Source organism: Ursus americanus, chromosome 31 (assembly GCF_024610735.1).
Source record: "Ursus americanus isolate L20-20 chromosome 31, mUrsAme1.1.p, whole genome shotgun sequence".
In the NCBI taxonomy this organism is placed as follows: Eukaryota; Metazoa; Chordata; class Mammalia; order Carnivora; family Ursidae; genus Ursus; species Ursus americanus.
Window position 1 is genome coordinate 19,030,498 of NC_142157.1, and position 18,727 is coordinate 19,049,224.

General features: G+C 37.4%; 1 protein-coding gene across 1 annotated transcript in view; it reads right to left on the bottom strand.

Annotated features, from left to right (window-relative positions):
• PLXDC2 (plexin domain containing 2) overlaps nucleotides 1-18,727 on the bottom strand; it is a 432,662-nt gene that overhangs the window by 30,274 nt on the left and 383,661 nt on the right. Inside the window, exon 13 of the mRNA XM_045787429.2 lies at nucleotides 14,055-14,215. Coding sequence (XP_045643385.1) covers nucleotides 14,055-14,215 — 161 coding nt within the window. The remainder of the gene's footprint in view (nucleotides 1-14,054; nucleotides 14,216-18,727) is intronic.

The following is an 18,727-nucleotide window of genomic DNA, read 5'->3' on the forward strand; positions in this document are numbered from 1 at the left end:
ATTGTGAAGCAATAATTATTGCTAAAATTAAAGTTTCTATTTTCGGCCTCCAGAACTTGACAAGACTTAAGTATTTATTTTAACAAAGAATAGTTACCAAAGTCACAAGGAAGAAATTACTCAACAGTTGGTACTGTAAGTGGAGTAATCCTCTTTTAAAGAGGTAACAGAAGGAGAGGATTAGAGTATCTAATACGTATATCATGTACTCAAAATGCCATAATTCAGGTTTACAGCTGCCCATGTGAATTATAGCTCTGCCAGTTTTATTTATTCACTTCATACTTTCATCTCTTAAGAGCTTCTCTATGGAGATTTTATATGTAAAAATAACTTTATACACATATATGATTTACTTCATGGCCTTCTGCACCGTTAGTAACATCTTAGGGCATGGTAATTACCGAGAAGGAATTTGACCACAGAATTCAGGACAGTATAAAACATTTTATTCAGTATTTTTAATAATTCTTCCCAATGAAGGGAAGAAAATATTTCACTAAATTAGAAATGCTATTTTAGTTTTAGGAGTTTAAATAAAAATGTTACCCAGGAGAATAAATTAAAGATTGACATCTATTAAAACTTTATTTTGGTGATCACACATGTAAGGGAATCACCATGAATTTGAACTGATATCTCAAAAACATTCAGTAACATACATGAAGAAAATTCCAGTGTTTTAGAACAGAAAGTGAGAAAAGAAAACCACAGACATACTAACGCTAATTTTTTTTTTTTTTTTTTTTATGGCAAACCAGTTTCAGGGGCGCCTGGGTGGCACAGTCAGTTAAGTACCCGACTGTTGTGTTCAGCTCAGATCATGATCTCAGGGTTGTAAGATCAAGCCCCACAACAGGCTCCGTGCTCAGTGTGGAGTCTGCTTGGGATTCTCTCTCCCTCTCCCTCTGCGCCTCCCGCTCATGCTCTCTCTCTCAAATAAAAAAATCTAAAAAAAACCCCAAAAAGCAAACCACTTTCACTCAGTTTCCCCTATATTTTGCTACATCTTTTTTTCTGGAAAGCTGCCATTTAATAAGGCAGCTTTTTAAATGAGAGTATCAAACCATCTCAAGTTTTCCTTCATTTTTCCTTCCTCCCAGCAGCTCATCAAAAGTGAACGCCGTCTTCTGCCTCCACTAAGAAACGAAAATGAGAAGTATTTTGTTTCAATGAATCATTTTTCAGTTTTCTTTAAGACTGAATAAGACTAAGGGATACCTTGTGGGTAAAACTTAATTATAAAAAAACATGTGATTTCCAGATAAAAAAAGACTCGTTAGTCTATGAAACGAACTATTTATTATATAGATTATTCAACGGATCGGGTCTTCCCGATTCCCAAGTGTTATGCATGTAGCAGCTGCAAAGCAAGATGCCAAACTTTGAGTAAACACTTTTTTCCTCCCCAGCAGCAGCCTTTGAATCCTTGCCTGGCTCCTGTCCTCTGGCTTCTTTCCTGGAGGCACCATCGATTGCCAGGAAAAGTTGAGGGCCACAGCTGCCTGTCTTCCTTTAATCATATTCCACTGGTCCTTGTTATGCACAAATATTTGTTGGGATGGGGAATCCCTTGAGTGGCAAACTGCTGAAAAGACCGTTGTTACACTGTTGCTGGAGGTGGCACAGCCTGGGGCCCAGGACGGGGAGTCCTGGGTTCGAGTCTCAGCTCTGAAACTAAGCTTCACGTGATTCCCCAGCACGTTATTTCACACTCCAGGGTTTCTATTTCTACATTGAGCCTGATTCTAACAAAGAAAGGACACTTCCCACTTAGGTTCCAGGAACAGAGGGGTTTTGGTGGTTTCGATTTATCTGCATTTTATAGTATTAAGAGCTGTGCAACTGGGGTGAAGAGATAAGAATCACCTTTTGGAATGTTAACTTTGGTCGAGAGTTAGGTCAAATCATTAAAAAAAAAAGATTTTATTTATTTATTATTTATTTATTTATTTATTTTAGAGCAAAAGAGAGAGAGAGAACGAGCAAGCATGCACAGAGGGGCAGAGGGGGAGGTTGAGGGAGAGAGAGAATCTTGAGCAGACTCCACACTGAGTGTGGAGCCTGACTTGGGGCTTGATACCATGACCTGAGATCGTGACTTGGGCTGAAACAAGAGTCAGATGCTTAACCTACTGAGCCACCCAGGCACCCCTAGGCAAAATCATTTTTTATATCAAACATACATGTCTACATTATAGAATATAATGCAAAATTCATACACATTTTTAAGATAAAACAAAACTCAAGGACATGTACTCGAGGTAGACACCTGGGGAATTCATATACTTTATTCTGGAAAGTTATATAATCCTGGGTTTTTCATACATGCTGAGGTGTCTTTTTGTTTTCACATTCTATGATTTTGATGATAAAAAATACCGGGTACTAGTGAAAAGGCAGATATTTTCATCCCCTAGAAATAGTATGAATTCCAAAGTATGATATGAACAATGACTAGTACTTAGACATTTTGTCCTGGTTTTATTGCAAAAGCCATCACATGGCTTCTAATTCAAATCAGTGTGCACAATTTAAGAATGTTGAAACTGTTTTGTCCTTCAGGAACAATAACTGTTTTAGAAAACTGTCTTCCTTCCTTCCTTCCTTCCTTCCTTCCTTCCTTCCTTCCTTCCTTCCTTCCTTCCTTCCTTCTTCCCTCCCCCCTCCTCCATCCCTTCCTCCCTTTCTCCCTCCCTCCTTCCCTCCCTCCCTCCCTTCTCTTCCCTATCTTTCCCTTCCCTTCCCTTCCCTTCCCTTCCCTTCCCTTCCCTTCCCTTCCCTTCCCTTCCCTTCCCTTCCCTTCCCTTCCAAATATATATCTAGAGCTCTATAAAAAGTCTTAAATGATAAAACAATGATGATAATAATTAGCAAACTGCAAGTTCAGTCATAAAGATCATCACAAACTCTTATGTCCTTGGTTATTTGACTAAATATACTGCTCAAAAAATGTAACATTTTCTTCTTCAAGCATTATATAAAGGTTGCCTCTTTTGTAAAACTCAATTCAACTTGAAATCCACACCTAGCTTAAAATATGTTTATCATCTGTCTTTACCCAGTACCATGTAACTTCATGAGGGCAAGGATTGTCTCTTGTCCTTTTTGCTTATCTCTGTATCTTAGGTACCTGGCACCTAATAGGAGATCAACAAATTTGAATAAATGAATGAACGAATGGACAACGTATTAAATAGCTTTGTCAGCATCTCCCTCCTCAAGCTTCCACTCTCCTCTCTGGTGCTAAAGATTACTTGGTTTTTTACTTTCAAAAAATATGGAGAAAATCAAACTTTCTAATCCCCTCTTCTCTCTGCAAGGTTTTCTCTAAAGCCAGCATCGTCCAATAGAACTAATAGCCAGTGTTTGCCACATACATAATGTTAAAACTATCTTGTAGCCACTTTAAAAAGTAAAAATAAGTGAAATTAATTTGTATTGAGGTATAAATGACATATTGTATTAGTTTCAGGTATACTACATAATGATTCATTATTTGTGTATATTGTTAAATGATCATAGTAAGTCTAGTTACTGTCTGAAACCATACAAAGTTACAACATTTTTTCTCTTGTAGTAATAACTTTTAAGATGTACTCTTCTGGCAACTTTCAAAGATACGTGACAATATTACTGACTACACTCACCCTGTTGTACATTACATCCCCATGACTTACTTATTTTGTAACTGGAAGTTTGTATCTTTTGACCTCCTTCACCTATTTCATCCATCTCTCAACTTCCCTCCCTCTGGCAACCACCTTTCTGTTCTCTGTATCTATGAGTTTTGTTTTGTGTGTTCATTTATTTTGTTTTTTTCTTAATTCCACATATAAGTGAAATCATATGGCAATTTCTCTTTCTCTGTCTGATCTATTTCACTTAGCCTAATACCTCAAGGTCCAACCATGTTATCACAAATGGCAAGATTTTAATCATTTCTACACCTGAGTGGTATTCTATTGTTCATATATATATGTGTGTGTATATATGTGTGTGTGTATATATATATGTGTGTGTGTATATATATACGTGTGTGTGTGTGTGTGTGTATATACGCATATTTATACACACAATTCCTCCTTATCTATTCATCCATCAGCGGACAGTTGGGTTATTTCCATATCTTGGCTATTAGAAAGGATACTGCAATGAATGTAGGGATGCATATATTGTTTCAAATTAGTATTTTAATTTTCTTTGGATAAATATCCAGAAGTAGAATTGCTGGATAATATGGTAGTTCAATTTTTAATTTTTTGAGGAACCTCCATATTGTTTTCCATAGTGGTTGCACCAATTTACATTCCCACCAACAGCATACAAGGGTTCCCTTTTCTCCACATCCTGGCCAGTATCTGTTGTTTTTTGTCTTTTTTGATAACAGCCATTCTGACAAGTGTGAGGTGATAACTCATTGTGGTTTTGATTTGCATTTTGTTAGTTAGTGATGATGAGCATTTTTTCCTGTGCCTGTTGGCCATCTACATGGTTTCTTTGGGAAAATGTCTATTCAGATCATCTGCTCATTTATTAATCAGACTATTTGTTTTTGTTTTTGCTATTGGATTGTATGAGCTCTTTATATATTTTGGATATGAACCCCTTAGTAGATATATGATTTGCAAATATTTTCTCCCATTCACAATAGGTTGTCTTTTCATTTTGTTGGTGGCTTCCTCTGGTGTGCAGAAGCTTTTTAGTTTGATGTAGTCCCATGTATTTATTTTTGCTTTTATTGCCTTTGTTTTTGGGGTCAGTTTCAAAAAATCATCACCACAACTGATGTCAAGGAGCTTACCACTTGTTTTCTTCTAGAAGTTTTATGGTTTTAGGTCTTACATTCAAGTCTTTATTTTGAGTTAATTTTTTGTGTATCGTAAGACAGTAGTCTAGTTTCATTCTTTTGTATGTGGTTGTCCAGTTTTCTCAATACCATTTATTGAAGACACTGTCCTTTCACCGTTGTATATTCTTGCCTCTTTTGATGTAAATTAATTGACTATATATGTATGAGTTAAACTTTTTTGGGCTCTCTATTCTGTTCCATTGATCTTTGTGTCTGTTTTTATACCAATACCATAGTGTTTGATTACTATAGCTATGTAATATCATTTCAAGCCAGGGAACATGATGCCTCCAGCTTTGTTCTTCTCTCTCAAGATTGCTTTGGCTATTCAGGGTCTTTTACTGTTTCATACAAATTTTAGGATTGTTTTATTTCTGTGAAAAATGACTTAGAATTGATATCGCATAGGGATTGCACTGAATTTCCAGGTTGTTTTGAGTAATACAGACTTGTTAATATAATCATTAATTCTCCTAATCCACGAGTGCAGAATATCTATCCATTTATTTGTGTCTTCAATTCTTTTCATCAATATCTTATAATTATTAACATATGGGTCTTTCACCTCATTGGTTAAATTTATTCTTAGGAATTTTATTATTTTTGATGTAATTGTAAATGGGAATGTCTTCTTAATTTCCCTTTCTGAGAGTTTGTTGCTAGTGTATACAAACACAACATATTTTTGTGTATTAATTTTGCATCTTACAACTTTACTGAATTTGTTTATTACCTCTAACAGTTTTTTTGTGGAATCTTGAGGGTTTTCTATATATAAGATCATGTCATCCACAACTAGTGACCATTTTACTTCTTTCTTTGAATATGTATGCTTCTTATTTCTTTTTCTTGCCTAATTGCTCTGGCTAGGATTTTCAATACTATATTGAATAAAAGTGGCAAGAATGGGCATCCTTCTCTTGTTCCTGTTGAATATGATGTTAACTATGGGCTTGTCATATATGGCCTTTATTATATTGACGTATGTTCTCTCTATAGCCACTTTTTTGAGAGTTTTTATCATAAACAGATGTTGAATTTGGTCAAATAATTTTTCTGCATCTCTTGAAATGGTATAGTTTTTTGCTTCGTTTTGTTAATGTGGTGTATAATGTTGATTCATTTGCAAATGTTGAGCCATCCTTATATTCTGGAACAAATCCCACTTCATCATGGTGCATGATTGTTTTAATGTATCATTGAATTTGGTTTGCTAATATGTTGTTGAGGATTTTTGCATCAATGTTCACTGGAGTACTGGCCTGGGATTTTCTTTTTTTGTGGTGTCTTTGGCTGCTTTTGTTATCAAGGTACTGCTAGCCTTGTAAACGAGTTTGGAAGCATTCCCTCTCCATTTTTTTGCAAGAGTTTAAGAAGGGTATGTATTAAATTTTCTTAAAATATTTAGTAGAATTTATCAATGAAATTGTCTTATCCTGGACTTTTGTTTGTTGTGAGATTTCTGATTACTGATTAAATCTTCTTACTAGTAACTGGTCTATTCAGATTGTCTATTTCTTCATTCAGTCTTTGAGGATTATATGCTTCTAGGAATGTATCCATGCTTCTGAGCTGATGTATAATTGTTCACAGTGGTGTCTTATGATCCTTTTTATTTCTGTGGTATCAGTTGTAACTTCTCTTTTATTTCTGGTTTATTTGAGCCCTCTCTCTTTTTTTCTTGCTAAGTCTAGCTAAAGATTTGTCAAATCTATTTATCTTTTCAAACTACCTGCTTACTGATCTTTTCTTCTCTCTTTTTAGTCTTTACTTCATATCTGTGCTCTTGTTTTTGTTATTTCTTCCCTTCTACTAACTTTAGGCTCCGTTTTTTTTTTTTTCTAGTTCCTTTAGCTGTAAAGGTAGATTTTTTTTGAGATTTTTCTTGCTTCTTGAATTGGGCCTGTTTCACCATGAACTTAAAATTTTCCTCTTAGAACTACTTTGCTGCATCCCATAGATTTTAGTGTGTTGTACTTCCATTTTCATTTGTCTCAATTATTTTTCAGTTTCTCCTTTGATTTCTCCAGTCCCCTTGGTTGTTCAGTAGATGTTGTTTAATCTTCACACACTTGTGATCTTCCCAGTTATCTATTGAGGCTTCCTGGGAGAGTGCAAGGGTGGGGCATGCCTAATGGCTTTAGTGGGGCAGCAAGAAAGTACAGGGCTTGGGCATGCCCGCTGGCTTTAGTGAGGCAGTGAGAGAGCAGAGGGCTGGGGCATGCCTGCTTGCTTTAGCAGAGGAGTGAGACAGTGCAGGGACTAACAAGATATTGGGAGAGTGCAAAAGTGGTGCTTACGAGCACCACCATTTCTAGAGAGTCCCAAAGGCTCTTTCGCCTCCAGCAGATGCTTTAAGATTAGCAAATGAATCTCCTTCACATATAGTTTAGGTTCTTTTCAAATTGCTGCTTCTGTGGTGGACCCTGGAGTGATGAGTCTGTGTGTGAGCCCTTTAAGCTCAGTATCCTGGTTCCCTACAGACTTTTGGGGCTTCTGGATGGCAGCCCCATTGTTTTTTGAAGACAGATATTTTAGGGGTTCATCTTTGTGGTGCAGGTGCCAAGGGTTGGGGTGCCTGATATGGGGCAGAAACTCCTCGCTCCTCAGGGAGAACCTCTGGATTTGTGAGATCCCTCCTGACTGTGAGTCGCCATGCTGCAGGTGGGGCTTTTGGTGAGACTGCCTCTCCACGCCTACCTGTCTCCATATGGCCCTTTTATCATTTGTTGTGAAGGAGCTGTTGCACAGTTTTTCAAGTCTTTTTCATAGCGAATTTTTCAATGTGTAGCCATGGATTCAGTGTGTCTGCTGGAGGAGGTGAGTTCAGGATCTTCCTGCACTGCTATCTTGGACCACTCCCCAAATTAATCTTAATAATATATTTTATTTAACCCACTGTACCCAAGATATTTTCATGTTAACACATAATTAATACAGAAATTATTAATGAGCTATTACATATTCTTTCCTTGTAAATGTCAAAACTAGTGGGTATTTTACATGCATCATATTCCAGACCAGTCACATTTCAAGTGCTCGATAAGCATATAGGGCTAATGGCTACCACATTGACAGCTCAGCTCTACAACCTGTCTTTTCTCTAATCCTCAGGGTAAGAATTATATTCTGTATAAAGGCAAACCCCATTGCCTCTGCATTATCTTAGTGTCCTCGTGAGACATGGGGGGGAGCATTGTGCCTCTAATTTTTGTTTTCTTCTCTATCATCTTCATTAAACGAGCCGTCTGTCCTGATTTCTTTCTCTGTGAGGATGTGTTCAGTAGTACTTTACAGCGTCAGCAGCATGATGAAGTATTCTTAGTTTTTGCTTTACAAAACAACTTTAATAATTTACTTATAGAATCTACTTTCCAAGATATCTATCATCTTCATCATTAGGGTCTTATCCATTTATCTTCATTTTTATTAGTAGAGAAAAATCAAATCTGGACATAAATGTCTAAATACCAGCCATTGTTTAAAATACTAAGAAAAATCAAGGGCAGTATTCAACATAAATTCTTTCATTAAGATTACCAGTCTAAAGCATTTTGTTTATAGTCCACACAGAATCCTTTCATGGGGATTCTTTTTCACGTAATTACCACTTTATCATACTATTTTCTTGACCTTTAGTTACATTACATTTTATGTATCTTAGTTACAAATCCTAAATTGTGATATGTGATAGTAACAGTGTAAACATTGATCTCTGTAACCTATATTCATGCAACAATGAAATTTATTATAAATCACAGAATCTATGCCTAGAAATGTTCCGCAAACATTAATGTGGAATCTAAGGCATATTTAATTCTTCCAAAGAGATGGTAGTTTTATTAAAATGTATTAAAAATTAAGGTGTATGTGATTATTTGAATATTTGTTCTCTGCTATTTTGTTTCAAGACAATAAGCCTAATTTTTAAAAAGATTTTAAAGTATGTTAGTCATTCTTGTGTAATATGATGGATTTCGGTCAAAATCAGGCATCTTTTTGAAAATTAATGAGAAAAGTCAGTCAGGTAAACACAAAATGAAAGTCATCTAGCAAAAAGTTAAAGAAAATGTTCAGGGTGAAATGTGAAGAAGATGATGGAAGAATAGAAGATATGTTTGTGCAAAACAGACTATTCTGCCAGACTGAGTAAGGACTGACTATCTTAGGAGAATGAAACTCTCATACCTGACCCTGTATATGATGACATAGGATACGAACAATTTAATTGTTTAATCGTACAATATACAAGGTGCTTTATCACAAGGACTTCTTGACCCTCGTCTACTTTTCTCTTCATTTTAGTTATTTTATTGCCTTTTGTCACATTCACTTTGTATTCCATATAAGGACGTATTTCTAGATTTTAATTCCCATTTTATCCCATTTTTCCCCTACAAACATGATGTTTAAAAGCTAAAGCCCAGGGGCGCCTGGGTGGCAGAGTCGGTGGGCGTCTGCCTTCGGCTCAGGGCGTGATCCCGGCGTTCTGGGATTGAGCCCCACATCAGGCTCCTCCGCTATGAGCCTGCTTCTTCCTCTCCCATTCCCCTTGCTTGTGTTCCCTCTCTTGCTGGCTGTCTCTATCTCTGTCAAATAAATAAATAAATAAATATTAAAAAAAAAAAAAAAAAAAAAAAGCTAAAGCCCAGGGGCACCTGGGTGCCTCTGTCAGTTAAGCAGCTGCCTTAGGCTCAGATCATGATCCCAGGGTTCTCGGATCAAGCCCCACGTCAGGCTCCCTGCTTGGTGGGGAGTCTTCTTCTCCCTCTCCTTCTGCCCCTCCTCGCCCCCACTCATGCTCTCTCTCTCTCTTTCAAACAAACAAATAAATAAAATCTTAAAAAACAAAAAAAAAAGCTAAAGCCCATTTAAGTACTTTGTACGAGGAAGAGGGTTTGTGTCCATGAAATGTACAATAACTGGTGTATATTTTCTACAAGAACAAAATGCACAGATAACAGCCACTGTCATTACCTTCACTAAAAAGACAAAAGCAACAATAGCTACATAAATTGGTGTAGAAATCTGGACAATGATTTTGGCAATATTTCAGTGCCATTAAATGGCTTGTTTCCTTCTTTTGCATGAGGACAGCCCCTTTACACACAGAAAGGCAGCATGGCCCAGTGGTTAAGGATATGGTCTCTGGAGAGCCAGGGCTCAAATTGTGACTCTACCTCTAAGCTAAATGCATGATGTTGTGCCTCAGTTTCCTCATCTATCATATGGAGATAATCTTCATAAATCCTAGGGTCTTTGTGAGGATTAAATGAGGTCATAAGTGTAAATCACTTCCACTAGCGAATTTAATAAATGTTCACTATTACCATTATTACTGTCATAACAGAGCTAATTATAATAGCAAAAACAACAACGGCAAAAGGAAGAGCCCTAATGCTCCACAATACGAGATTGGTGGCATGAACTCTGGTCTATCCACTCAAGGGCAAAGTCATTAAATGTCATCACAGTATACACCGTGTAGCACAGGAACTAAGTCCTACAAGCGTCTGATGCGATCTGGATTTCATTACGAAAAACACATACGATACACACTGGGTAACATTTTAATATCACAAAAATTGGAATGTGTTTTATGGTCAAGGGCCTGTCACAGTTTAATGGGTAGTGTGTGACGCATCTCACATTCGATGCTGTTTGTGGTTGGCAGAATGATAACTTTCCAAAGACGTCCATGTCTCAAGAGCCAAAATCCATCAATGCTACCTTCTATGGGAAAATGAACTTTGTAGATGGGATTAAATCAAGGAGTTTGAGATGGGGAGATTATCCTGGATTATCCAAATGAGCCCCATGGAATCACAAAGGGCCTTGCAAGAAGGAGGTAAAGGGGTTTAGAGTCGTAGTAGTAGATGTGAGGACAGAGCGGGGGGGGGGGGAGGATTAGAAGGGGCCAGGAGTCAAGAAATGCATGCAGCCTCTAGCAGCTGAAAATGGTAAACACCTTCTCCTGAAACCTCTAGAAGGAACCAGCCTTGCTGACACCTTGACTAATTCTAGACTGCTGACCTCCAGGGAGACTCATTAGCTCAGTGAGACTAATTCTGGACTTCTGACCTCCACATCTGTGAGTTGTTTTAAGTTCCTAGGTTTGGTAATTCGTTACAGCAGCAATAGGAACCTAATACATAGTCAAATTGGGTGCAAGAAGGCTCTTTTTTACTTCTAGGCAATGTTAGGCCCTCAGTGCTTTCTGAATACCACTTGACAGCATAAGAGGCAATCAATATAAAGCTACTGAAAGAATGCTGAACGGAATAGTATACAGCCATCAAAATGATGTGTACAGATGGAAAAGTGTTATTTAAAAAAATAACAGTTTGCATTTCAGTGAAATCACAGGTACCTAAGTGGGCAAACATCAAATTCTGCATAGAAAAACTCCAGCCAGAAAATACATTAAAATAGCAATAGTGATTGTTTCTGCCTGTCCGCACTATAAAGGTGACTCTACTTTTTCTTCTTTACATTTCTGTAAATTTTCTGTAACGAACAGGTATTGCTTTCATGATGGGAGAAAGCATATCAATTTCATTTCAAAAGCAGATAGCAGTATAATGAGGAACATGAAAAGCAATTTACACAATATTGGTAAATTCAATCTCTTTATGCACCAATGACTCTAATTTACCTAGTAATTCAAAACCTTCAAATTCCTGGGTCTAGCATGACAGTAACTGTGAAGTCATGATGGGTCGGTGTTTTGAATTTGTCAACATGGGTCAGCTTTAATAATAGTAAAGCTATGATTATCATCTTCAGAAATCACCCGCTCACCAGCCACTGTGAGCTGCATGGGGACAGCAAGCAGGGGGTCAAAGAGGAAGTGATTTACGCAGAAATTGGCAGTCGACCCAATGGGAAGGAAAAGGCAAAGGGAAGAAAAGCTCAGGAATCCGCTGAATGACTCTGCCTACTTGTGTGTGGAAAGACAAGAAAGTTCTTCCTACAACTATGGCTCTCTGACCTTGGAGAAATCATTCCACTATTTTGAGCTTCAGTTTCTTCCTTTGTGTTATGAGGGCATAGAATGAAATGATCTCTAAGACAAATGCCAAAAAAACCAAACCAAAACAAAAAAACCCCACAAAAAACAAAACCGAAAAAACCCTTTCACTATTCTTCAGTCTCACTTTGTATTTCCATGGGGATTGCTATGCACTGATGTGAACCAGGTCCTCTGCACTGTGCGACTTGCCAATTCCATCACCATTGGATATTTCACAGTATCTTCTTTTTTACAATGTCAGAAAATAGACTGCACAGTGCACTTAAAGGCTTCAGTAAGTAAGGGGTTATAGCAGCAGCCTGCTCTCTGGTTAGTCACTGAAGCCTTGCAGTTTGTCACTTGTCAGCTGTTGGAGGGACACACTCATGACCTAGGAAAGTTTCCTACTTTCTTCCATGCAAAGAAAGCAAATTAGCAAAACTTAAAAAACAGCTTTCCAACTAAATGTAATGCTTGAAAATCTCACAATCATTATGATTTTAAATGAGAATGCCATTTCTGGAATACATCATATGCGAAATTTTAATGGAAGTACGAAGCGTCCAAGGATTTTTTTCTCCAGAAAATATTGATAGAATACCTCTTATTATTACTTATTTCTTATAGTTTGAAAGAAACGTTGTTATTTAACCCAAATCTTAAGGAACTTTTAAGTCAGCAGGGGGGAATAAATCATGTACATAGTTAATTCTAATGTGAAACAGAAAGGTAAATGCCATAGAGAGATATGGATGAATTATGATGGATAGAATTTCAGAGGAGGAAGAGAGATTATGTCCAGCTGTCCAGACAGAGAGATGGTTCAGGGAAGTTGATGGGGTACATGGCATCAAAGGCTGTTTGGATCCTGAATTCAAGAACTGGGGTGGAAGGGGAGGACTTTGTTGGTGGAAGAAACAGAATGAGCGAAGTCTTGGTGGCATGGAAAATTTGGAACGTGTATAGAGAAGAGCAAAAAGTGAAATCTGATGGTACTGTCATCTTCAGGTAGAAGATGCATGGGATAAAAATTGAAATGTTCAACAAGATCCAGACTGCCAAGGCCTTGAATGTCGACCTAAGGAGACTGCACTTTATTCTACAGACCGCTGAGAACCATATAGGACTTTTGAACAATTATTTAATGGATTAGCGCTCATCTCTCCCTTTTATAGGGGGCAAAGGTAATTCTGTAGTTTAAAATTTATTATAATTTCTCACTCAACAAGTGAACAAGATTCTAGGCAACCTTCTTGTACGTCACCCAATGAACTTGAAAAGATTTCAAATTTACAGGTTTGAAACTCTAAGGGGGAGGATTTCCTCCATTGCTTTACTATTTATTTGGGGTTGGAAGAGCAGTAGCCCCATTAAGATGTTGGAATGATAGCTGCACATGTAAAGGTTCCAGGAATTCTGTCTGGAGCATAGAATGTGGCATGAACTTTATCCAGTGCCCTCTGAGCATCCCAATTTCATGCCTTCCAGACATCAAGGCTTGACTTTGGACCCTTAAGCACAGCCCCTGGTCTTCCTACCTGCTTGTTCTTGGGAACTGGCACTGAATCTACATTCTATACATGAAAACAGAACACCAATTCAGCACAGTTCTCTCTCTGTGCACACACAGTCATATGTAAACATATAAATATACACACATTACACAAAATGGTGATGGCACATAGCTTTCTCTTATTGTTACACCCGTTATATCTTACTGTTCTTTTGTAGTAAAAACTGTATTTTTCCTAAATGGTTTGCGAGCATCTTGAGAGCAGGCCCAGTATATTGTACTATGAATCCAGCCAATACTCCATTAGTATTTACTGATCAATATATTTAAGCCAAGTCCTGCAGCCTCCAGCACATGCTGAATTTCATTCTACCATCAGGTGAACAGCTGGTTAACACACTTGGTCTAATGGGACAAAAACATTATGGTTTCTATTTTTCTTTCGATCTGCAAAAGGCAAGATAGCTTATATCTTTAAAAGCTCCTGTGATAAGTGAACTTATCATATGAAAGCAATCTATCAGTACATGCGTGCGTGTGCACGCATGTGTGAAACCTGCCCGCTTGCAACTGCAAAATGCAGAAATCATGTGCTGGATATTAAATACAGGTGGTGTTAGCAAATGCACAGTGTTCATCAACCAGCATGGTTTTCATGTGTTATGCCTGACTCTTACCTCAATAAAGAAGATGCTGGCTGCTGACGTTGGATGGTGATACATATAGACGGTCACGAGAATGGCTGCTACGATAATGAGGACCAGGATGAGAATTCCAACAATGAGGCCGGCATGAAGGGTGCCCCCTTTCTTCTCGGCTGCACTGTCATCTGTAGAAGCTGAAAGAACGGCACGGCTGTTAGAACATTCACATGTGTGCTGTCAGGTTTGCCTTTTCATGAGAGGGGATGTTTACAGTTTTAATAAAGGACCATTAGAATTTTTTCTTTTACTTTCTGTACAACTCTTCCTTTCCATGACACCAAGGTTTAGAACTTAGATGCTCTTTCTTTAGGCAATGAAAAATCCATGCTGTTAATGCTTAAAAATACTTTTGTAATTGTGTTTTAATTTATAGTTCAATAAACAAAATTAATAGCCTTTATTCTGAAAGTACTGTGGAAAATCTAAAACTCTAATTAACTAGCTAATAAATTTAACTTTGATTTTTCTCATTAAACCACTGGCACTTTTACCTATGGAAAAAATTGATTACTTTTTGAAAGTTCCTCTCTCATTTTCTTTTGGAAATTTTATATTGAAGAGTATAATGCTTCTTTTGGTGGGCTAGTAGGCATTTTCAGAAAGTCTATGCATGAGTTCAAAGGCTAATTTTCAAAATCTGTTTTAAACTGAGATGCTCTTTTTTTTTTTTTTAAAGATTTTTTTTTTTTTTTTATTTGACAGACATAGAGACAGCCAGCGAGAGAGGGAACACAAGCAGGGGGAGTGGGAGAGGAAGAAGCAGGCTCCCAGCGGAGGAGCCTGATGTGGGGCTCGATCCCGTAACGCCGGGATCACGCCCTGAGCCGAAGGCAGACGCTTAACCGCTGTGCCACCCAGGCGCCCCTGAACTGAGATGCTCTTTAAAAGAGTAACAGATGGACACTAACCGACCCTCAAATAGTTTTATTGCCATCTGAAGAGAACACACAGCATATCAAAATATCCCACTATGCCACAAACCAGTATCATTTGGTCTGACTTTTACTGAGATGTTTTCCACTGTAATACCCATTTTCAGAGAATCAGGAAAAAGAAATTAAATGTCTAAAGTAATAATTATCCAACCCAAAGTTGGTCAACCAAATAAAGCTAATCTCTAAAGTCTTTTCTTGTTCTAAAATTCTGCAATCTTTGATGACTACTCAGGTATTTAAAGATCTTAAATTCTGTGCAGCAGGTAACCATGTTTATATGCATACTACGATTGGTATTTTTGAACCATTACAAAATTACTTAATATTCATAAAAGTTCTACAGCAATGATTCCTAATCTTCTCCTTACTAAGTTGTGTCTTTGTTTTAAACATTATTTTTGTCTATTGAATCTCATTTAAAAAGCACTGATTTATTTCTCTTATTTTAGATTTTTGCTAATAAAAAGCAAACATGACTGCCTCTCAGAATGTGTGGTCAATGTGAAATAACAGAATTTCAGATAAAACAAAGAAACACGACTGCCCAGTTCTTCCTGCCTATCCTTTAAATTTTTGTTGCTATTGTTTGTTTATTCTCTGCTTGAGACCCATAGCTGATGTTTGTTAATTCTTCTCCAAATCTAATAAAGCTCAATGTCCTAAAGCTTTCCCTTACATAACTAAAATTCACTGTTGAAAGGATATACAACTTAAACAATAATTCATTATATAAAAATTCACTTATAGAGACGATTCTGGGAAGAAGGAGGAGAGTGAAGTATCAGGAATCTGTCTCCTGATGCAGACAACAACTGCACTGGCAGAGTGTGTCTGACAACTATCCTGGCACTCTGGACTCTATCAAAGGCTTGCAACTAACAAGAGAAAGGCTTGGACTGTAAATTGTGGTTAATTTCAGTCAATTTCAGCTCTTAGCACAGTAGTGGCTACCCATCCGCCACTGCTCAGTCATGTGGCAGACAGCTGTACATTGTTCCTGATGTAGCCTGCAGGAGCCAGGGTAGGCAAAAATACCCCATCCTCCAAAGATCAGGGATCTGAGTTCTGACTACTGACTGGTGCTTCTCATCACAGAGGCACAAAGATGCTGCCTTCCTCCGTTGTTGCAAGCTCTTCCCCCTTTGGCTGAAGTAACTTCCAAGGGATTTAAACCCACCCTCACTTCATTTTTCTCTTTTTCCCACTTTTGGGAGCTAGACGGTAAAGACTAGGACATTCAAAAACAACTGCATGTATGGGGGAAAATTAGACAGTGAGTGCACATGCCCAGAAAAGTGCACAGGCTCAGAAAAGATTTGAAAAGACATTAAGATTACACCTCAGGGTGATCCTCAGCATAGAGACAGTCTGCAACAACGACAACAAACAACACAATCAACAATAAACAAAAATAATATCAAAAAGCAGCAAGCCCTGGGGAAGGGCAGGGGCAGAATCTGATTTCCAGAGTTACCACATTATTAGATTCAAATGTCCAGTTTTTCACAAAAATTCACAAAATATGCAAAGAAACAGGAATGTATGGGTCATTCAAAGGAAAAAAAATCAACAGAAACTGTTCCTGAAAAAGAACCAATGACAGTACAATAGGCAGTGTTTAAAACAATTGTCTTGAAGATGCTCAAAGAACCAAAAGAAGATGGGGAGAGAGTCAAGAAAACAATGTGTGAACAAAATGGAAATATCAATACAGAGATAGAAAACCTAAAAAGAAAGCAAAAAGAAATTCTGGGGCTGAAAAATACAGTAACAGAAATGAAAAATTCACTAGAGGGATTCAAAGGCAGATTTGAGCAGGCAGAACGCAGAACCAGTGGACTTGGAAGTCAGGACAGTGGAAATCATTGACTTTGAGGAGAAAGAGAAAGGAGCCAAGGGGCCAACAAGCAGATCAACAGGCACATTGCAGGAGTCCCAGAAGGAGGGACAGAGAGAGGGGAAGAGAGAATATTTTAAAGAATAATGGATGAAAATTTCCCAGATTTGATGAAAGACATGAATATAAACATCCAAGAAGTTCAAGGAACTCCAATAAAATGAACACAAAAAGACCCACACCAAGATGCATTATAATCCAACTTTTGAAAGACAAAGTCAAAGGGAGAATCCCTAAGATAACAAAAAAGAAAATAGCTATAATACAGACAAAAGGCAAGGAATATTTATTCATTCATTCATTCATTTGAGAGAGAACAAGAGAGTGTGGGGGGGGGAAGGGAGAGAGAGAATCTCAAGCAGACTCCACAATGAGTGGGGAGCCTGATATGGGGCTTAATCTCTCCACCCTGAGAGATCTGACTTGAGCCAAAATCAAGAGTTGGACATTTAACTGACTGCGCCACCCAGGTGCTCATTTGTTTGTTTGTTTGAGAGAGAAAGCAAAAGTCAAGGGATTTAAACATTCCCTACAAAATAATCAACTAAACATGCAAGACGGTAATGCTGAAAACAGGCCAAAAAAAGTCACATAGAAAACAAATAGCAAAAATGATGGAAGTAAGCCCCTCCTTATCAGTAATTATTTTACATTTAAGTGGATTAAAGTCTCCAATCAAAAGACACAGATTGTCAGAAAGAATAAAAACACATGATCCAACTATATGTTGTCTGTACAATACTGACTTCAGATCCAAAGACTCGGATACATTGAAAGTGAAAGTATGAAAAAAGATGTTCCATACAAATAATAACTAAAAGACAGCAGAGGTAACTATACTAATATCAGACTAAATAGCTTTTCAATCCAAAAGATTATGAGACAAAGAAGGACACCATGTATTAATAAAAGGTTTCAATACAGTAAGAAGATAGAACAATTACAAACATTTATGTAGCTAATGACAAACCATCAAAAATGTAAAGCAAAAACTGACAGAATTGAAGGGACAAACAGATGTTTCTGTAATAATAGTTGGAAAGTTCAACGTCCCACTTTCAATATTGGAAAGAACAACCAGACAGAAGATAAGTAAAGAAAGCAGACTTACCGCAATAAACCAACTAGATTGAATAGACATATACAGAACATTCTACCCAATGACAACATACATATTCTTTTCCAGTGTGCATGGAAGACCTTTTAGGATAGACCCGATCTGTTAGGACACAAACGAAGTCTCAACAGGTTTAAAAAATAGATATCGTACAAAGAAGTTTCTCCATCCACAGTGGGATGGAGTTAAGAAATCAGTAACAGAAATAAAACTGGAAATTCACAAATTTGTGAATTTTGTGGAAATTAAGCAACACACTCTTGACCAACCAATGTATCATCATGAAATCACGGGGAAATTAGAAAATAGATATGAATGAAAACAAAAACACAAAAACCAAAACTTAGGGGCTGCAGCAAAAGCAGGGCTAAGGAGGGAATTTACAGCCTTTAATGCTTATGTGAAGGACAAGAAATATCTCGAATCAACAACCTAACTTTACAAGTTAAGGAACTAGAAGGAAAAGAGCAAACTAAACCTGAAGTTAGCAGAAGGAAGAAAATAATCAAGATGAGAGCAGAGATAAGCAAAATAAAGAATAAAAAAAATAATAGAGAAAATTAATGAAAATTGGTTCTTTGAAAAAAATCAACAAAATTGGAAAGGGAACTCACACACTAGCAGTCTGGCCTCAGAGTCTGCACCCTGAGCCTACTTCATGTTATCAATTCTGGCAAAGAATTCTAAAAAATCCTTG